The sequence below is a fragment of the Diceros bicornis genome, chromosome 13 (genome assembly GCF_020826845.1).
Source record: "Diceros bicornis minor isolate mBicDic1 chromosome 13, mDicBic1.mat.cur, whole genome shotgun sequence".
Taxonomy (NCBI): Eukaryota; Metazoa; Chordata; class Mammalia; order Perissodactyla; family Rhinocerotidae; genus Diceros; species Diceros bicornis.
Genome location: NC_080752.1, coordinates 9,512,927 through 9,534,770, shown reverse-complemented (window position 1 = coordinate 9,534,770; position 21,844 = coordinate 9,512,927). Strand labels below are relative to the sequence as shown.

Here is a 21,844-nt window from a genome sequence, read left to right as displayed (position 1 = left end):
CCTAACTCAAAAATTTAAGCTTTATAAATTTAAGCTTAAAAAACCACGGGGTTTTTTTTCCCATCTCTCCTTTTCTCTTTATTGTTGCCTTTTGTTTCTTATAAAAACAGGATTGGTAAATGTCTAGGATTTCAGATTCAAAGAAAACAATTTCACCAGTTGCATTCTATTATAATTAAATCTACCACTTTTAAACTTCCATGGCTGCCGGTGGTAATCCTCTTACTGGCACACATTATACCTAATAAGTCATAGTTATGAGCTCTGAAAGATGAAGCCATTCAAAGTTTTTTCCACTAGAGGGAAAAAGTGTATAGAAACATGTTGTACTTCAGTCTCAGCAAAGAGAAACTTGAGCAGTAAGGAGGGGATGGGAAAGGAAGGGTGACCATCAGATATAAATCTTGGCATGTGCTATTCATACTGAAAAGCTAATAATGTGCATGAGTGGTGGTTGTGCTCAATGCCCAAAGCCAGTGATTACATGACTGTCTGCTCTTTGAATGTCCAAACCTCTTTTAGTCTTGGGGACATAATGACACTAGCCAGCTTCAGACTGAGTTGGTCCCTGGGAAGTTGTAGTGATTCTGCAGTTTCTCTAGGAGTCCAGGTAATGGAGAAGAGGAGGACTGGTTTCTGGGGAGTTCATTCCATTCAGAGGCTGAGAAACAGACCAGGAGGATCTCAGTTCTCCAAGGTTGCCTGGGTGCTGCTGTCCAGCCCGTGCTTCAGGCTGGGCATCCCCCAAAGTAGCTAGTGCCCTCGGAGCCTAGCACAGATTTGGTCACACTGCAGGTTCCTGGGAAATAATTGTTGATGAACCTGTGGATGCCCCCTGGGAGAGGCTGCAATGTTCTCAGACCATCCCAGATGGTTAAATAGAACTAGTAATTACTTGTTGCCTGTACTAACCTCCATTCCTGTTAACGCATCAGCACTTCTTGAAGGAGACCAGTGGAAGCAACCAGATCGTTCCATCACCTTCAGCTACATCAGAACTTGACAATAAAACCCACAATGAGAATTTGAAACAGGTACTTTTTGTCTCTGGCTTAACTCCCTGTGACCACAGTGGACTCTGGAGGCCGCTTGAGTAGTTTGGGCTCAGTGTTGTGGTGCCTTGGCAGGCTTCTCATGCATATATTTGCCTGCCTGAGAACTGAGCAGAAAGGACTATGTGTTGCTATCTTAGGAAACAAGATGCTGTCCTGTCTCTTCTTTGGCACTGTGGTTTTTTTCCCTGCACGTTGATCAGTGGAGTAAATTCCTTTTCACCTCTTGAAAGATATAGAACAACCAGATTATCCTGAAACTCTTTTTGAAAAATAGCCAGCTGAGCAAGTTAAAGATGGATGGATAGCAAATTAATTCAAAGTGATGGCTATTTTGAGCCACAGTAAATTCTAAGAATATTAGAAAGCATACCCTTGAAAATCAGGATTTTCTAAAGTCTAAAAACTTTAGAGAGGAAGTCTTGAGGGAGGGAGGGAGGAAAAGGATATTGAATTCAAAATCACATTAAGGAGAATAAAGAAAATCTTCACTAGAATTCCTGTCCTGAGTTTGATGCCCTTTAAAACCTATAGTCATCATTCCTTTTTAAGTAGCAATCAGTGCTAGAGGATGTCAATAAAAATAATTGAATCTTGTACTAAATAATGCACTACTTGTTATGGTTTTGCCACATGAGCCAATTCAGTAATTGGTATTGTTCCTAAGGTAGTTTTGTTCTGACAAATTAGGTTAATGGGCGTTTCAGTTAATAACCCAGCCAGCTTTCCCGCCAGCAGGTGAGGTAAACCTTGGGAAATCAATTCCGAAGCTCTCAGTCTTCTGGGACCAGAGAGTGAATCATGTAGGTTAGTCCTCTTCCCTCTTGCCCCCTCCTGTCTAGCTGAGGTCAAACAATTCCAGAGGGAGTAAACTGGGAGCAATTTAGAGTGGAGGGACAAAGCAGAGACAGACAATCGATGGTCTAAACCAGGGAAAGGAGTTTACTTCAGTAACTTGATGTAATTAGGGTTGTTCAGTGCTGCTGGCCTGCTTATCTAGTATACATCTTTAGCTGGATTCCACAACTTGATTTATTTCCACTCCAGGATGTCCTGTACTTTCATAACTCTTCAGAGGAGGCAAACACTGCCCTAGTGGGGTACCAGAGACAGAGTGATCTTAAACTCGAGGGGATAAATGAGACAGTCAGTAATCTTTCCCAGAGAGTCAATTTGATAGAGATCTGGTTGCTATGAGCAAGGTAGAAAAGCGAGCAAACCTGTCCCCCAGCATGGAAAGCCTTTTCCCATCTTCTGTAACGTGTTCTGTGTTACAGTGTGTTTTGTCTGTATGTAGGTGACGTGCCACAACCTTTTCAGACAGTCTTCTGGCATATTTGAGAGGCTACAACTTTGTTAAGACAAGGGCTTAATCCTTGTCTCCTTTAATCCCTACACTAGCTCTGTGATGTGAATGGCACAGGCGGTGTTAGCCCTGATTTGGAAGGGAGATGTAGAGAGGTTCAGTTGCTTGCCAAGGCCTCACCACAAGTTGTTGGCAAGGATGACAAGCCTTCTGTTATGTTACCAGTGACCCATCTGGTAGGGAAGCTGTGGCACGTATTTCCAAGTGAGATCTTCTTGAGCTTTTCTTTTTTAATTTGTTAAGAGTGGGAGCAATGACAGTGACAATAGCTGAAGAATCATCTGCTATTTCTTAAAGCTTGAACTTGGCTTTCAGGTTTATCCTGATTCATCTGCATATTAGGGGGATCCTTTTGCATTAATGTCAGGAAAGCCATTTAAAACAGATCAGGTCAGAACAGCTCCCAAACTTAAGAGACCATTGAATCCATCCTCTCATTTTACATATGAGGAAACTGAATGACCTAGTAAGTCACTAACACCAGCTGACCATATGATTTATTTGTTTTCATGTTATTGTGAATAAAATGTGGGAGTTTTTTTTTTATCACCTTTCACATATACATGGTGCTGGAATCCATGTGGATTATTTTTTAATAGCTGCAGCCTTACCCTTAAAGATTTCATACATCAAAGACAGGCATATATAAAGAAATGGAAATCAAATACAGGCAATTGTACTATAAATTCAAGTAACCACCAAAGCTGGAAGCAAGCCCGCAAATAAAGTCCAGCTCTGGCACATAGAAAGCAGCGTTTGAACTGGCTCTGCTACAGTGGAGCTTTGGCAAGTTGCCTCGACTTGGCTTTGAGGATGGAGTAAGAAGACCTATTCCTCCTCCTGCTTTACAGGGGTGTGTAATTTACCACAAAGCTGTGAAGATTAAAGGAGCTTTATTGTAAAAAGCCCTTTTGAACTCAGCTAAACTAAGTACAGACTAGGAATTTGGGATGATTTGATGAGTAGTAGGCCTTGAAGGTTTTCAAGGCTTATTGTGAAAACTTACCACCCCCAAACACCCTGTACTGTCCCTTCGCTCTCCACTTTATTTTTTCTCCAGAAGAGGAAATTGTTAATAGTACCATCTGTCCTACTGTCTCTTTCCAACAGCATCATAGCCAGCATGGTTCTGGGTAAAAGTTCTCTCCCTTTCATACTTCAAAGTTTTAACATTTGTGACTGAAACCACTAGAAACACCAGTTTCGGCTTTGTATCTCGGTGGCCTTTCTCCCTCTCTCCTACTGGTATTTCTGTTGAAAATGTTTTGAGACCTTTTAAATAAGTTTGACCAATTTATTTAAGAAGTGCTAGATGTTCAAGTTTTAATATTTGCCTTTAATCTTTTCTTGTTGTTCTTTTTACCCTTTAAGATGGGTGATAGAGCTGCCACTCTGAAAAGAGAGTCTTTGCGTCAAGTGACCAACAGAACAGATACAGTAAAAATCCAAAGCATAAAGGTAAATGATAGGAGGCTTACTCTGAAGTAAAAATAAATGCATCAGCATCTTTGTGCTTTTAAGCTACTGCTTCTTTCTTAAAAGGAGCACTTTGGTCTCATTTGCCAAAACTTCAAGATGAAGTAATTAGTAAATTAGTATATTAGTGAATAAGTGAATACTTTATTAGGCACCTACCCTGTGCGAAGCATTTTGCAGGAGCTAGGGTGACCACAGTGAGCAGGATAGACACATGACCCCTGTTCTGGTGGAGCTCAAAGTCCGTCAGTCAGAAAACAATTAACACATAATTGAGCAGATAATTAATCACAAGTATGATAAGTGCTACAAGGAAAAATGTAGGGTATGATGAGGGCATTAACAAGATCAGGAAGGCATCCCTGAGAAAGTGACTTTTAAGCTAAGACAGTAAGTTATCTGTACTAATGATGGGGAACAGAGGCATAGATGATCTAACAATGGTGTCTAACCTAAAAATTATTTATTTTTAAGATTGCAGTCTCTTGGGTGATGGAGGGGAGAAAAAGATTGTAGTCTCAGTACATACATAGTCCCTTTATGCCTCAGCCAGTTCCCTTCACCTTGTACCTTCCTGTTTTTTTGTTCTTCCCAGACATATATTGTCAAGATAAGATAAGCAATCTGTGATATACTTTGATATCCCAGGAAAGAGTTCGTTTGCAACATTTTCTGTGATCAGAGTGTTGTTTAATATTATAAGACCTGGGCTAAGATAAAGGAAAAGCCAGAAAGACTGTGACTGAGTGGCTAATGCATCATGTCAGATGCACATTGCATTTGAGAAGTTCGAGGATGTGAGGTTCAGAGGAAATGAACTTGGAAATGAACCACAGTAGAGGCAGTTTTCAATGTAGTGTTTTCTATCTATATTTGTTCTTCCTTAACAGTTTTGTATTGTCTAGATAAAAATCATATATATTAAGATTTTAATTCTTTATAAGCTAGGCTTTTGTTGAGTTTTCTAACTGCTTCTGCAAAGAAGTTTTTTTAAAAAAAACCTCACCTGGGGAATGACAAAAAAAATTTAAGATCCTTGGGGCCGGCCCCGTGGCTTAGCAGTTAAGTGCACGCGCTCCGCTGCTGGCGGTCCGGGTTCTGATCCCGGGCGCGCACCGACGCACCACTTCTCCGGCCATGCTTCTCCGCGTCCCACGTACAGCAGCTGAAAGGATGTGCAGCTATGACATACAACTATCTACTGGGGCTTTGGGGGGAAAAATAAATAAATAAATAATTTTTAAAAAAATTTAAGATCCAGGTATAAATGTTGAACACAAAAAAGTAACGGGTGGTTACTATTGGGAAGTACTAGTGATTTCAGCAACAGTTCAGATTTTGACAGTAAATATCAAAATAAAATACAGCTAGTACACAGAAAGCCTGAATTTCTTGGCTTTACTTTCAGACTGTCTGTGTTTTTAACTGTCATCCCAATGTATTAGTCCCTTTGTCCTACCTCATCAAAGCATCGTAACCAGATGTAATTTCTCCTTACCATACATTCTTCAAGCGTTTAGTACCTAGTTTTAGTTACATATGCTTGTATTTTACCTTCCTAAATAAACCAAAAGTGATCTACTGTACAGTAACTGTTAGAGTAGAAATAAAGATAGGAGACAAGTAAGTAAATATATGTTGAATAAAATAAATGTGTAATGAGTTGTTGTTCTAATTAAACATAGGATCAGGATCTTTCACCCTAGCCTAGGTAGTTAGAAACTGGCCTCATAAAAACCAGACTTCTCTCATTTTATAATTAAATGTATTTTTTATATGCCACTCTATATCATCCCAGGAGTGAGGCAAGGTATAGGGAAGAAAACTTTTTAAAAAGACTTAAGTAAGTAAGACTTTGAATTAGAAATATTCCAGCTCCTTCTTCATGTTCCTGCCACCAGTTTCGTCATCACCATGGGGACAAAGAAGGAGGATCAGGGAACACTTCCGGTTTGATTGCTTTTTTTTTTTAAGGTGATAAGAATATAAAACTTTACCTGAAATAGTCACAGGTGAAGTGAGATATTCAGAAACATTATTTAGTGTGAAATAGTTCCTAGAAAACAACGTCCTACTCACACAGGCACCTGAGCAAGGGTACATTTCCTTTACTGCTGATACATGCATGCCTTCTCCGTCAGCCGAATGTTCATGGTGAATCAGATCATCTGTAGCATAATGTTCCCTTAGTGGCCTAGCCTCAAATCCAGCTAGGCCCTCATCGGCACTGATACCAAAGATCTCTCTAGTATTTGTTGGTTCATGCTTTCATTGCCTTTATAGGGAATCTACTGGGGGTCAAGCACCACATGCTAAACAGGCTCTGGGAATATAATGAAGAATCAGATGAGTTCTGACTTCCACCTTAAACCTCCTGTGATCTTTGTTTTGAGCAGAAAGAAGATAGTTCAGATTCTCAGGTATCCAAGCTAAGAGAGAAACTGCAGCTGATCAGTGCTCTCACCAGCAAACCTGAGAGCAACAGGCCTCCAGAGACCGCCAGTGAAGGTGAGATATTCAGGGCTGGCTTCTGAATATTTCACACAGGCTTGGGCAGCTTGCCTCTCACACGGGAGTGGGGAAGGTGTTCTAGCAGGACTGATTGAACTGAGTGAATGATGCCTGAGCACACCGAGATGAAGCTGATACACTTTGCTTTCATTTAGAAAAAGCTCATTTTATACATGATTTGTACTCCAGTCTATTAAGGGAAGAGTGGGTAATGTTTAGCTGGAAATAGACTTCTCCATGCTGTCTGCATCCAATTATAGGCAAAAATGTTACTGTCATAGTGTATATTAAACTAGCCCTAAATGTTGTTTATGGGCATCTTTTCATTTCTGTAAGTGCATAGAATTCACTTAAAAATAAATATTAGTCCTTGTGAAAAAACATTAACAAATAATGATGGTATTGGTTGGAAGGGCCCTTGGCTTTAGATAGGGACACACCTAATCAATATTAGCAGATGCATCAGCCTCTACTGGTTTAAGCTCTGTGAAGACATAACCAAGGCACTGGACTAAATTGGCTTTGACCTCTGCCCCCCACAAGTATTTTTCATTTTGGGGAAAGCAGTACAACCTTTCTTATTCTTTTTTGAGTGGGAGACAGACTACAGTGGGAGGCCTTATCTTAATATTACATAATCATATGGTAGCCCTCTTTCAGCACCAGCTGGTCTGGAGCAACTACCCCCAGATCGGGCTTATAGCATGGTTCCTAGGATGTCAGATATCCAATTCTGTTCCCACTTGCAGCTTAAACTCTTACCATCTAAACATGTATAATGCTAACTTATGCATAAGATCTTCCAGTGGGACCACAGCTTCAAATCTTAATGTTATATACTACTGATTGATCTTCACTTACGCACAAAACATATCTCAGTCCAAGCCTTCAACCTCACAGTAGTCACTCTGCTACTTAATTCTCAGCTGTTTCTCTTAAATTAAGTACAAATGTAATTGCCCTAAAAGGTGGCCTTCAACACTGGTTTAATTTGGTGTCAGATTCGATAATACTAAAATTGTATATGTTTGTTACAGAGCAAGTACAGAGTTTCACATCAAAGCCATCAGCATTGCCAAAATTTCCACAGTCTCTTGGAGACCAAATTGAGAAAGCTGCCCAGCTAAGACCTATCTCCCTACCAGGAATTTCAAGCGTCAAAGGTAACTTTTTATACCATGAAGTAGTAGGAGAAATGTTCAAAGTTATAACTTTTTAATGTTTTTTAACTAGTAAGAAAAAGAATTATATCTAACATTTATTGAGCCCTTCCTTTGGGCTGGATATTTGATATGCATTATATCATATAATCCTGGTAACAATCCTGAGGACATCAGTATTCATATATTACACCCATTTTACTGAGAGGGAAACTGCCTAAGTCCACACAGCCAATAATTTGTTGAGGTAAAATTCACACCAAGGCAGTTTGACACGAGAGTTTGCACTCTTAACCAATGCACTATATTTTCTCTCTATTAATGTTTTTAGAGTCTTCATTCATTCACTGTGTGCCTAATTAGACCCAGTGCTAAGCAATAAGAATACAGTATAAGATCTGGTCTCACTTTGCTCATGGATGTAACAGTCTAGTGGAGAAGGCACACTAGTGGAGATTAACAACATAAAGGAAAATTTGACTCTGTTTGTCAGGGCCCTCCAAAAATGAGAGGTCCTTTGGCTGAAAATTAGCAAGATAAACATTGGTAGAAAAGATATCGTTCCTAGAAAACTGTGTTTGCCTTGCTTCCAACAGTGTGTCTTCTCTCCCTCCTTGTGATGTTTAGAGCCTCCTGATTTTGCCTGGAAAATCACCCCATCCCTGTCCACCTACCTCTGCCTGACTCTTCACCTCAGCTTAGGTACCATTCCACCAGGAAACATTTCCTGACCTCTGAGGACTGGCTTAGGTTCCTCCTGTGTCTGTACTCTTATAATATTTTGTGTTTGCCCTTGTTTAGCACATGTGACTCTGTTGTAATTTCCTGGGGAGATATAAAATTTAACTTTATTCCCAGCCCCTGGCATAGTGCCCAGTATGCTTGAATATTTGTTAAGTGAATGAGTTATTTACAGGCTACAATTAATGCTTAAAGCATAGAGGATTTGAATTTATATTGCCATTTAAATGCAATTACTGTTTTTCCCTATCTGCAATTTTTTCTTTCTATTTTCTGGGGAGAGGCGAGAGAGTGTTGGGTTGTGTTTATTGGGAACACAGTTGCTTCCTCCCACTCTCCATTGTCACATCAGGAATTGATGAGAAAGAATGGAAGACAGACTGTGAGAACAGAAAAAGAAATAGCCATGTTAACATTTGTACTTTAGTCCCTAACATGGGCCTTACACACTTTTGAATGACTACACTTTGAAATGACCTGAAACAGCAATCAGATTTTTATTTGAATGCTGCTGCCGAGTGCATAGCACATTTTATAAACTCATGCCCCATATACACACAAAAAAACATTTTCCAGCTAGCCACTTGGTGGCAGGCTTTGGGAACAAGCGTCCCACCTGCTTTTCTCCCTTGCAGAGAGTTCTTGAGACTATTTGGCTGCTTTGGCTGGGGCTATCTTAGGAGTGCAAGTAGGGCGCTATTCAGAACCTTGTCTGCAAAACTCCTAGCTGGACTGGACCTTGCACGCTTACTATTTCCTCTGCCTTCAGCCATTTCCTTCTTCCTGAGTACCAAACAGCAGGAGGCCTATTGAATCTAGGTGTGGAGTTGAATAAATGAAGAAAGGAAAGGAATTAGGAAGATTTTTAAAGAAACCATAAGACTCTGGGGCCGGCCTGGGAGCATAGGGGTTAAGTTCGCGCGCTGTGCTTCAGCCGGCCCGGGGATCGCAGGTTCAGGTCCCAGGCATGGACTGACATACCACTTGTCAAGCCATGCTGTGGTGGCGTCCCATATAAAGTAGAGGAAGATGGGCATGGGGCCGGCCCCATGGCTTAGCGGTTAAGTGCACGTGCTCCGCAGCTGGCGGCCCAGGTTCGGATCCCAGGCGCGCACCGACACACCCCTGGTCAGGCCATGCTGAGGCCACGTCCCACATACCGCAAGTCGAAGGGTGTGCAGCTATAACATACAACTATCTACTGGGGCTTTGGGGGAAAAATAAATAAATAAAATTAAAAAAAAAAAAAATAGATGGGCATGGATGTTAGCCCAGGGCCAGTCTTCCTCAGCAAAAAAGAGAAGGATTGGCAATGGATGTTAGCTCAGGGCTAATCTTCCTCACAAAAAAAAAAAGAAAAGAAAAGAAAAACATAAGACTCATTGACCATATTCTGGTATTAGAGACTAAATCTACTAAGTCGTTCTGTGGGGACACAATCAAATCCTTTTTAAATGTTATGTAGATAATCAGCTCTCCTAAGTGTTTATTATAGGGCCCTTGAGAAAGTACCAGAAGAGACTATTGATAGAAATTCTCCAATTCTGTTGGCTTACATAATATCTTAAAAATAAAAAAGAAGATACAGGTCAACTGATGTTATTGCTGTCTCTCTCAGCTGGGGAAAAAGCTAGCCAGCCTGGGGGGGGGGGGGTGTATATAGCTTTGAAGAGAGACAGTTCTCTGGTTCTTTTTTTTTAATTGAGATATAATTCACATAATAGTCACCCTTTTAAAATGTATAATTCAGTGGTTTTTAGTATATTCACAAGGTTGAGCAATCATCACCACTATCTAATTCCAGAACATTTTTATCATCCCCAAAAGAAACCCTGTATCCATTAAACAGTCACTCCCTATTCCCCCTTCCCCTAGTCCCTGGGAACCACTAATCTCTCAACCACGGTCTCTTTGGATTTGCCTATTCTGAGTGTCTCATATAAATGGAATCATACAATATGTGACCTCATGTGTGCTCCTTTCTTTCAATATGCTTCTTTCATTTAGCATAATGTTTTCAAGGTCCCCCTGTCTTGTAGCGTGTAGCAGGGTTTCGTTCCTTATTATGGCTGAATAATATTCTGTTGTATGGATATACTACATTGTGTTTATTCATTCTTCAGTTGATGAATATTTGGCTTGTTTCCACTTTTTGGCTGTTAGGAATAATGCAGCCATGAATATTCGTGTACAAGTTTTTGTGTGGATATGTGCTTTCATTTCTCTTGAGTATATACCTAGGAATGGAATTGCTGGGTCATATGATAACTCTGTTTAACTGACAATATGCCATAGTCAGTTTTATGGCCTCAGCCCCTGTCAAGTGGCTCTTTAGGCCTCTGCAATCCTTTTCACCCCTTCAACATAAGAATAAATCTGGGGGCCGGCCCCATGGCTTAGCGGTTAAGTGCACGCGCTCTGCTACTGGTGGCCCAGGTTCGGATCCCGGGCGTGCACCGACGCACCGCTTGTCCGGCCATACTGACGTCGCATCCCACATGCAGCATCTAGAAGGATGTGCAACTATGACATAACAACTATCTACTGGGGCTTTGGGGAGAAAAAGGGGGAAAAAAGGAGGAGGATTGGCAATAGATGTTAGCTCAGGGCTGGTCTTCCTCAGCAAAAAGAGGAGGATTGGCATGGATGTTAGCTCAGGGCTGATCTTCCTCACAAAAAAAAAAAAAAAAAAAGAATAAAATCTGGAAAATCTAAAAGGTTGGCCCTGGGCAGAGAGAAAGCCAGTCCATTGACTTGTCTTGTGATTCTCTGTCACTGCTTCTGTTTTGAGAGGATAATGCCATACAGTATTCCTTGCATTCTTTAAAGGATCAAGAATTAGTCTTGCTGATTTAGTGAGACCCTAAACTTTACCTTGTGGAAACAAAGTTTACAAAGTGGCTTTTTTAAATTCAGCTGAGACTACTTTTTTTAACTGGTAACTAAATTTAGCTATATGTATACACATATACATTTTTTGTTATTCCTTTTTAACAGATCTTCAGGATTTATTCCGCAAGACTGACCAGGACGTGGATGAGAAGCTGACCTACCAGGAAATCTCTAACTCCTTAGGTTCTGCTCTGCCAGAACCAGAGAGCTTGAGAGCATATGATTCCGATGGAGATGGAAGATACTCATTCCTGGAGCTAAGAGTAGCTTTAGGTGTCTAGCTTCATCAGGTGTATTTTAGAAATGGATATATACCCTGGACTACCTAATATCTACTCACCTAACAAAAACAGCCCTTTTACTTACCCATGAGTCCTCCAAACTACTATAGCAGACACATTGCCACCTTTTAACTTGTTTGAAAAAGCTGTATAAAAGTTATTTTTTTAAAGAAGACGACCATTTTACTTATGATATTCAGAAATATATGATTTCTTGAAACCAAGATCTTAATTTTAAAATTGCCAGAAAAAAAGTCAAGTCCTCTTTTTTTCTTTCCTTTTTTTGAGAGGAGGAGACCTTATCTTTTAAAACTGGAAAGCATGTATATAGAGAGGCTAAGCCACCTTTTGTATTTCACGTAAATTTGCCTTAAATTAGCTGCACTTTATACAAACTCAGAAAATGTCTTTCATTTAAAAGATAGACCTTTTCTGTTTGTGAATATTTAAAATGAAAGGAAGAATCGTGCATATTTTGTGGGAAGTAGGAAGAATGGTTTGAAACAGGATGCGAACAAATGACTTGTTATTAAAAATCACTAATCTGAGGTGGTAGCAGCTGAAACTCTGTCCACTTCTCCCTAAGGCATCTCTGTTAGGTGCTGCCATGGGGTTTGGCCTGGTGGCTGGGGGAACAGATTTAGAGAGTGGACCCTGTGGGGACAATGCCGCTTCCAGGCTGAGGAGAGTAAGATTCTGGCTCTTTGTCCCTGTCCCCTCAGCTAATTCCAACCTATGAACCAGAGAAGTCGTGTTAGGGATTTTTAATCCTATTTCAGTGTTTATGAGCATAGAAAGTTATCTAGCAGGGAGCTACATTTCCCCCCTGAGTGAGCTGCATTATCTTCTCCCACCCACCCACCCAATCCTATCTTAAAGCTGTAGCTGACTTCCATCTCTGATACTGTCTCCATTCTGAACAGCAGGGCTGAAGTCCCTCAGTCACTGTCAGCCTGGCTACCTAGGAGCTTTAAAGGAGAGCTATGCCTCTAATTTTGACCCAGGAAACTCCTTGAGATTTTACCTGGAGACTGACCAAGAACCTAATGTGTCCCTCTTTGGGCTAAGGCCAAAAATGTTGTGAAATGAAACACAGGAAATCATATTAGGTTTCCTTACAATTACCAGCTCAGGAGTAGCTGGAGGCTTTCTGTCCAGAGGATGCCAAATGATAGCGGGTGGGCTTGGAGCCAGGGGCTTCATAGGATGGTAGCAGTTTTTTCAAATCTCATACAAGCAAGTGCAATACTTCTCCCTTTAAACACTTCTGTAGGCCCGGTACTAAAGGTCCCTGGGCTGGAAGGAATTATACCTCCATGTCACCTGTGCGTGTGCTGTGTTGCTCTTAGAAGCGGTCTTTGGGCATCACAAAAGGAAAAAAGTTGGCAAGACTTAACTGTGCTGGAGGCCAAGTCAGGGAGAAACTAGAAAAGCTCTCATGGCACAGACTTCTTTAGTAGAGCTCATTTCTGTTTTAACTTTACCCAAGTTGTCCTCTTAGCCATGGATGCAGTCAAGCACCCTTAAACATTTAAGGGCTGATTTTTTTCTTTATATGATGTTCAGCTTGGTGTTCGCTAAGCTTTTAGAAGCTTTTTTTCTAGTAGTAGTAAAATTTAGTTAAAGCAAGATGAAGTCTTTTCCCATGAATATATCTGCTTACCTCATTATGGCTTATGCTTCTCTCTCTTTTTAAAAAAAAAAAAAAAAAAAAACATTTCCTGTCCCACCTGAGCTATTTTACTTTCTTGGAAAGGTTAACATTTAGTGTAAAATTAGCCTGGCACTTTAGGTAACTTGAAGATAACTCTTACTCTTCTGGCTGCCTTCCATGCCCCTCCTTTTTTTAATATATATACCCTTACAGATTTTGTAACAACCAAATAAAATTCTAGCAATAAATTGAATTATACTGCTATATTTGTATATACTGTACCATAAATAGTATGTCTGTACCTGGAAGGTATTTTTTTGAGAACTGATTTATATGAAATATACTTGAGGGTAATGTAGCTTGTCCTTTTTACTTTCAAATTCTTATTCATAGGCAGATACTTTGAGAACACCTTAACTCTTCGTTGTATGTACTTTTCTTTTGCTTCAGGTATCTACACATGGAGAAGTCAGTTTTGTTCTTTAGTTTATCATCTTTTCTTTCCACCTCGAGCTTGTCTGGCTAGCCTCATCCCTGAGCCAGCTGTATAGTACCATCCTCTCCCCCTACCAGATTTGGCAGAGGTGTTCATGCTATACTCTTAGACCTGTGAATACCTCTGTCATACTGCCTGAGAAAGTGTCCTATCTCCCAGGCAGAAATAGGGCATCTTGAACTCCTTTGTTCTAAGTTGAGCAGACTTGTTGGCTTAAGAAAAGAGCTTCATAAGCCTATTATTCAGTGTTAATTTGGGATCTTTATGTGTATATGGCTTAACTTACCCAACCTGTGACCTGAGCTGTAGTCAAGCCTCACCTGCCACATCTCAGCTCTAAGAGGAAGGTTGGGTCGTGGTGGTGAGTTTGGTTTTGGTTTTTGTTTCAAATACTTTTTTTGTGTGTGTGTGAGGCAGATCGGCCCTGAGCTAACATCCGTGCCAATCCTCCTCTTTTTGCTGAGGAAGACTGGCCCTGGGCTAACATCCATGCCCATCTTCCTCCACTTTACGTGGGATACCGCCAAAGCATGGCCTGACAAGTGGTGCATCAGTGCATGCCCAGGATCTGAACCCCGGGCCGCCAGCAGCGGAGCGCGCACACTTAACCGCTGTGCCACGGGGCCGGCTCCTGTTTCAAATACTTTCACCTTTTCGCTCTGGCAGCTCCTGCTGCTGATTTCCTAAGTTACCCCAAGCACTGCTTCTGGGTCCTTTTTTCTTTTGCCTTGTACTATCTGGTATAATGTTTACTTAAAGAGCCTTCTCATAAATCAGAGAGGCAAAAAGGAAGAAAAGAACTAAAGAAGAGAGAACCTGGTTTAGTGTCATCTTAAGGGCAGAGAGGGGCCTGGTACTTAGGAATGTGTCTGATACAGCAACACTGAAGAGTGGACGCCCTTCACCTGCTGCTGGCTACCTTCCCTTCCATTGGTGGTTCCTCGCTTTATGTTGCTGGACTAACCCCATCAGCCGCCCGCGCCCCCCCCCAGCCGCCCACCCTTGGTCTTGCTGGTCACAGTTGAAGATTTCGACTGTGATGGGCTTCCACTCGTAATGACCTGCTGTTGAGTTGTTTTTAGTGACAGCTTTTGTTTGCTACACACCTCATTGGCTTGCTTTCCAACACCAGCTAGATGTGGTTCCTTCTCTCATATCCAAACCAGAACACATTTGGGTATTCCTGAGATTTTACAGAGCGTGTATTGTTTGTTATACGAACCTAACCTACCTTGTTGTTTTCTCATATTAAGAAATGTAAATCTACTTTGCTTTAGTGGAGCTATTTGGGTAACATATAAGCAATTTTGGTTCTGTTTAGGGAGTGAATTCAAGGTTTCCATGAATTGATTTGAGCTTTGCTTATTTCATATCAGTAATACAGCCATTTTAATTTATCTAAATAAAACATTTTCTTTTTCTCCCACTGTGTCTATGACTAAGGGCTTCCCCCCACCATTACTAAGAAAAAAACATACCTGCTTTGATCTCTATTTTTATGGATTCCTTCCTCCTTTTGAAAGTAGGGACTAACAGATGGTGGGCGCAAAGTAATGTTGAAGAATGTGCCTAAAGAACCACAGGATTTGGCCTGAAGAAGTGAAGTCCACTTCTTCCACATCTGCAGGGTGGGAGTGGGTGGGCTGAGGGAAGACTGAGCCCCTGCCCTTGTATCAACCAGTCAAGCTCCACTTAGGCATGCTTTATATTTTGAGATTCAATGTAAGAGCATGTTTACAAGAAATGTTCCACTGCCTTTTAAAAAAAAGAAAAAGGCTTGAAATCCATTGCAAGAGAGGAGTCCTATGGGGGCTGGGGCTTAACTCTCCATGTTTGCTAGATTCTGGGATTACACACACAGAATCTGGGTGGCTTTTCTCCTCCGACGACTATACGTAAAGCTTAGCTCATCTACCGTATGGTGAGGTGATGTCCTCATTCCTCACATTTCCAAAGGGAAAGGGAAAAATTTATATCCTGGGGCACAGCTGGACTTTCTTTTCTTTAAACTAAGACCAAATAGCCAGTATTATCTATCTTTCCTTTTAGGATTGTTTCCAGAAGGTACAAAAATTAATATTCCCATATAGTGGAACTTAACTTGGAGGGGCCATGAATTCCTTTGAGAAAGATTTTGAAAACTGTGGATTTATTTCTGTGTAATTTTAGGGTGTTCACTGACCAGCCCTTCCCCCAAGCCAATCCATGGACCAAGTTAATTACACCCTACACACACACAATCATTTGCCAAGTGTTTTCTAGCAAGACGTATCATTGGGGAAGGGACACCATGGTGTATGGTGGGAAGATCAGGAAGTTTGAAGCCAGGCAGACATAAATTTGAGACCTGGCTCTGTAACATGAAAACAATATGGCAAATGCCCTTGGAACCTTGTCTCTTCATCTGTGAGAGGGGGATGGTGATAGCCATTTGGCAGTGTTCTCGTGACTGTTAGGAATAATGTACAGAGACAGCCACATAAGAACTCAATACATCATAGATGTTAAAGAATGTGATTCAGCCAGCAGTGCAGCATGGCTCACGGGTCTCATGATGACTTGTTTTGCCTGCAACATGGCCACTATGAATCACCATAGCTCATGCACCCTCAGGAGCTATCACTCTTGTTGCAGCTGTGCTTAACATCCCACAGAAGGGCAGTGCCTTTGGGTACCTAGCCCAGGGTCTGGCACATGTTTTGCTCATAAATACTAGACAGATGTTGAGCCCATCACAAGTACTAGTTCAGTGTGTCTCCCCACAGGTAACCCTCCAGTTGCCATTTGTGACTCAGCAACCTTCAGCTTGGTTTGCAAAGTGCCCCCATCAAACAGGAAGAACATTGCCCTCCTAACAACAAATGAGACACAAGGGAGCTTTGAACTTTTTTTAATCTTTCATAATGTGACATCCAGATGGGCCCTGGCCTCTGTGTCAATACTGCCTCCCTGAGGTTAGCTCCTTTCCTGTTCTGCCCCTGATACCTCCAGCTCCCAGCTTCAGTGAGAAGAGGCTACAATTCTGAAGCAAAAGGCTTGGCATTGAAGCAGTGGTCCCCATGGGCCAGTGTGGGGAGGGAAGGGAAGTGGACGTTCCTTTCAGGACAGGTGGCCAAAGGGTAGGAGGCTGAGTGGTTCAGCATTGGGGGTAGGTTACACAGAGAGAAGGCAAAGGGCACCTCCTGGAAGATGAGAATTGGGAATGGGGAGCTAGCCTGGGACTGCGGCATTGGGGTAGGTAGAGGCTGCTGCGGGCCCACCTGCAATGCAGGTTGCAGGGGCACAGGGGCCTCCACCTTGGAGCTGCTGTCTTGAGCAGCATAGCTCCAGCTCTTGGGGATGTCCAATTCCCACAGAGGATCTGCGTTCTGGATCTCGGTCTCAGTCTTGATGACAGCAGGGGGAGGGCCTGTGTTGATGGCTGCATTCATGCCGTATTGCTGTCTCTTGTTAATCCAGTACAACAGCGGGCTGTAGGTGAACGCACCGGCTCTCATCACCTCCACCCACTCCTGGGCACGCTCTTTCCGCTGCAAGTTCTTCCTCCAGTGCAGAAAGAGAATGCAGCCGCCGGTTACCACAGAGCACAGTCCCAGGAATCCAAAGTACAGTGAGACCCACACTAAGACAGTAAGAAAGAAAACGAGGCAAGCTGGCTGACAGTTCTAGCTTGGGGCCTGAGCTATTTCTCATTCCTCTCCTTAACCCATTCATCAATCATTCCATCCACTTAACCACTCTCTCCATTCCTTCCTTCCTTCCTCATTGACTTGCCTCATCATTCTCTTATTAGGTCAAAGCTAGATTTCCAGGGAGCTAAAGAGGCCACCTTTAGCCCTTTACAGATAAAGAAAGCAAGGTCTAAAGGGTGCGTGACCTGCCCAGGCTTAGTCAAGCCTCTGGTTCCCAACCCTGGACACATCTGACCCATCAGATGGAGAAGCCTCACTACAGGCAAGGCCCATCAAGGAAGTAAAAGTTTACCAGTTAACAGGGACACCAATGTCCCATCCCATTCCACCACACCCCCTAACCATCCAGCTGTGATGGTCCTGAGGTATTCATAGTACCCCTCTGTGTTCTCCCACTGGATGGGCAGAAAGACGTGGTCTCTGCCCTCAAGGAATCCTTAGTTTTCTAGAGGAAACCATATCCCAACTGCTTAGCACTCCTCCATGCAGGCAGCCACCAGCCCATCCATTGAAAAGGTCTTCCCTGACTATCTGCCCCCAAGCTAAGGGCACAAAGCAAGGGGCAGGAATGGGAGGGACATTTACCACCAGGGAGGCTCAGGTCCTCCCACTGGGAATCCATAAGCTCGAGCTTTGGTACCCAATTGATGGCTCTAGAGAGAGGGAGCTCACCTACTCATCTGTCCGGCCAATAGAGTTCCCGGAATGCCCAGGCCCCATTGTTCCCTAAAGGCGAAGTCACTGGGTTCTGAGCTTTGAGTATTCCAGGGGTGATGCTTGTGAAGTCTTAGGTTAATGGAAGGAAGGGAAGGAACTCCATCCAATGGCATCTCACGGGCATAGTGTATCTCTACTTCTTCTATCAGGGACTGATCCACCCATTGAATTGTGTGCCCCCTACCCCTTCATGGTGGACCCACAGAGACCCCCAGGAAAGGGCTCTAGGTCCCTCAGGGGCTTGTCCATGTTGCTGGGCTCTAAGGAATAGTTGATGGATACCTGCTCCCAGTGGGGAGTGGGGCAGGGAACACACACAGCTTTGGGCAGCCCTGCCCTCAAGACGTCTATGACCAAGTTGTCAGAAGAAAACCTCCTCAAGAGAACTAAGCGATCAACGCCTTCTTCCTTGGCTCTTACAATCTCCCTTTTGTTTCGTTACCTTCCTTCAACAAGCGTTGACAAGTGTTTCCTGGGCAACAGGCCCTGTAGGAGCTCCCCGCCATCCGGCCCTACATCTCTTTCCAGCCTCACCTTCCTCCCCATCCTTCACACACCTTTCTCTTCTGACCAGGCCAGACTCCTTAACAGACCCTGCTTGTTCACATCTCTGGAGTTTTGCTCACATCGCTCCTCCACCTAGGAGTGCCCCTCTGCGCTTTTCCCCCCAACTGAACACCTGCTTAACCTTCAAGGCTCAGCTCAACTCTATGACAGGCAGTTGTTTCAGTTGGCTTCCCAGAATCACATCTTCTCCAGTTTGAAGGGACTTTGAGAGTTGTCCAGTCCAACTCCTATCAGATATTTGAACCCTAGATGTACATCTCAACCCACCCGACAACCAATCCCCCAGGACACGCTTGGGTCAGGGGCCTGCTCACACCTCCTGGGGCAGCTCGATCCATTTATGGGCAGCTCAGTTAGAAAGCCCTTCCTTAATTAAGCCCAAGTCAGCCTCTCTGTAGGTTGCACCCCTGGGGCTAACCCAGCTTCTTGGCACCATTTAATTACTTCCCTCTTTATGGTCACCCAGTATGTGACTTGGGGCCCTCTTTAGCACAGATTTTTCTCCTGGTTCTGCTTATCCTTGGCTCTCCTCTACCTCTCTGTCTCCTTTGCTGGTTTCTCCTCTTTTCCTTGATCTCTAAATGTTAATGTGCCCTAGGGCTCAGTCCTTATCCCTCTGTCTATAGTCATTCCCTCAGTGATCTCATCCAGACTCATAGCTTTAAATTTCATATATACACTGACAACTCACAACTTTATATCTCCGGCCCAGACTGCTCCTCAGAACTTTGGACTCTTTCACCCAACAGCCTGGTTGACATCCCTACTTGCCAGTCTATTAAGTTGTCTCAAACCAACATGTCCAAAACCAAACTCCTGATCGTCTATCCTTCAAAACCTACTCCAGCCGTCCTCCTGTCCGTAAATGGCAACTCTGTCCTTCCAGTTGTTCAGGCCAAAAGCCTGTCTTGCTTGACTCCTTTCATTCTCTCTCACACTCACATTCACTCCATTAGCAGACTCTTTAGGCTCTGCTTTCAAAACACACCCAGAATCTGACTGCCTTCCCAACACTATCACTTTATTCTAAGCACCACCATCTCTCGCTTGGATTATTGGTCTCACTGTAGGGTGACCAACCATCCCAGTTTGCCTGGAACTGAGAAGGTTTTCAGGACATAGGACTTTCAGTGCTAAAACCAGGAAAGTCTCAGGTAAACTGGGACAAATTGGTCACCTTGGGAGAGCTTCCATCCTTGCCCCTGATGCCCTATGTTCCACCAGGAGCCAGAATGATCCTTTTTAAAAGTAGATCGTGTTACTTCTCCACTCAAATCTTACAGGTGACTTCCCCTCTCACTCAGATTTAAAACCCAAGTCCTTAACCAAGGCCTACAAAGCCCTGAGGGATCTAACTGCCCCTCTCCATATCTCCTTCACACAATAACCTCCTTGCTGTTCCACAAGTAGGGCAAGCATGCTTCTACATCAAGGCTTTTGCACTTGCTGTTCCCTCTATCTGGAAGGCTCTTCCCCCAGATATCCATACAGATCATTCCCTCATTTCCTTCAGGTTGCTGCTCAAGTGTCCCCTTATCTCTAGCTCTCTTAGCCTGCTTTGTTTTTCTGCATAGCACGTATCATCACCAAACATTATATGTTTATTTATTGTCTGTCTCACTCCACTAGAATGTAAGCTCCATGAATTAATGTCAACAAGGAAATAAATACCTAAGAATTTCAGACAGTCAAAACCGCTATGAAGAGAATAAAATAAGGTAATGGGATAAAGAATATAAAGGGATGTGAGATACATCGAGAAAAGTCCCTTTGAGGTGCTGACTTGTAAAGTGAGCCCTAAATGATGAGGAGGCAGCCACATGCAGGTCCAGGCAGAGGGATCAGCCAGTGCAAGGATCCTGAGGCAGGTACAGGCCAGCACACTGGAAGGATTTACTAATCTCAGAGTCCACCACACCACTCCCAGCACAGGCCAGGGCTCAGGGCCTATCTCCACGAGTGTAGGTTGGACTTGTTACCGCACCAGCACCAGGTCCGTTTTTTGCCCGCCGCCCAGAAAGCCAATCACCGAGACCACGAGATGGCAGAGAGAGAGAGAGGGTTTATTAATCACAAGGCAGCCAAGTGTGGAAATGGGAGAATGAATCTCAAATCCAGTTCCCCAAAAACAGGGACTCAGGGTTATTTATGGGGTAAGGGGCAAGGTGGTCTGAAATGATTGGAGGTGAGGAGAGATGAGGTAATTGATGATCTGCGCAAGCGTAGTCAGGCTTCATGCCTCTTCATAGGTGGCACGTTCACAGAATGGCAGCATTAGCATGCCCTCAGGGTGGAGTTCCAACCTCTTGCCGTCAAAAGGTCACTTATTGGATACATGTCTGCATGGGCCCAGTTGATGGGTTGGTGGTCAATCTGGCCTGAAGTGGACAAGGGGTTCAGTTCCTGAAAAAAATAGCTCAAACATCCATTACCATGGTGACCCAGGCTCCAGGGGGACGTGACCTATAGGACCTAGTGGCAGTCAGAGAGCATATTGCCTAAACAGCACAGTTAACAATGGGTAAGTTTATCATGCAGATTTAAGTCCTTGCCTTCCGTTCTGATAAGTTTCTAGGTAAGGCCATCCCCCCTCTTCTTCCTGGTACAAGGAAGAAGATACCTTTACAAATGGAGATTTTCTTTATAAACATAAATGTCTCTTATAAAGGGCAACCAGAACTATAAGGGGCTTAGCACAGACCCACCCAGATACCCAGCGATGTCTATGGTAATGGCCTGTTCTGAAGACAGGCCTCCCATCCCAAACTCCTTTGGTTAGTTAGTGGGGCTGGAGGCCAGAGTGTCATTCAGGAAGAGACATATTTTGAGGTGGCCAATTCCAATCCCCCACAGTTACTAGCTGCTTAATCATCAATGGCTAACTGTTTGCTGGTTTCAGACTGAGCAGAGTTGAAGGCTCTGTCCCTGCCCCTGAGGGGTCCACCATTGAGGAGGGGTTTCTATCGGGTAAGACCCATCCAGAAAGGACTTCCATGAAGGCGAACTGATCAGTCCCACACAGAGGGCCTGCTCCAGGCCTGGCCCTGTGCTGGGAGCAGGTGAGCCACAGAGATGTTGATATCACCGTCCCTGACCCCAGGAGCTCACACCGGGTTCAGGGGAGTGAAGATGATGGTGGCATTGGGTGGCGGGAGACGGGGGAGAGAGCATTCCAAGGATCAAAAATAGCCTGAATAAAGACTTGTCAAGGACAAATCAAGGTGTTTCTTTGGGGAGGA

General features: G+C 43.3%; 2 protein-coding genes across 3 annotated transcripts in view; one reads left to right on the top strand and one right to left on the bottom strand.

Annotated features, from left to right (window-relative positions):
* The window catches only part of EFCAB14 (EF-hand calcium binding domain 14), a 38,911-nt gene extending 23,856 nt beyond the window's left edge, over positions 1 to 15,055 (top strand). For both annotated transcript variants that reach the window (XM_058552331.1, XM_058552330.1), the window contains exons 6-10: positions 936 to 1,034; positions 3,790 to 3,876; positions 6,291 to 6,402; positions 7,443 to 7,568; positions 11,304 to 15,055. In XM_058552331.1, coding sequence (XP_058408314.1) covers positions 936 to 1,034; positions 3,790 to 3,876; positions 6,291 to 6,402; positions 7,443 to 7,568; positions 11,304 to 11,479 — 600 coding nt within the window. In that variant the 3' untranslated portion in view covers positions 11,480 to 15,055. The remainder of the gene's footprint in view (positions 1 to 935; positions 1,035 to 3,789; positions 3,877 to 6,290; positions 6,403 to 7,442; positions 7,569 to 11,303) is intronic.
* A 1,588-nt stretch (positions 15,056 to 16,643) lies between these two features.
* Positions 16,644 to 17,943, bottom strand: TEX38 (testis expressed 38). The gene is made up of 2 exons (XM_058551975.1): positions 17,907 to 17,943; positions 16,644 to 17,251 (listed from the first exon to the last, which is right to left on the bottom strand). The coding sequence occupies exons 1-2, from the start codon at positions 17,941 to 17,943 to the stop codon at positions 16,644 to 16,646; spliced, it is 645 nt and encodes a 214-aa protein (XP_058407958.1).
* Between the last annotated feature and the right edge of the window lie 3,901 nt (positions 17,944 to 21,844).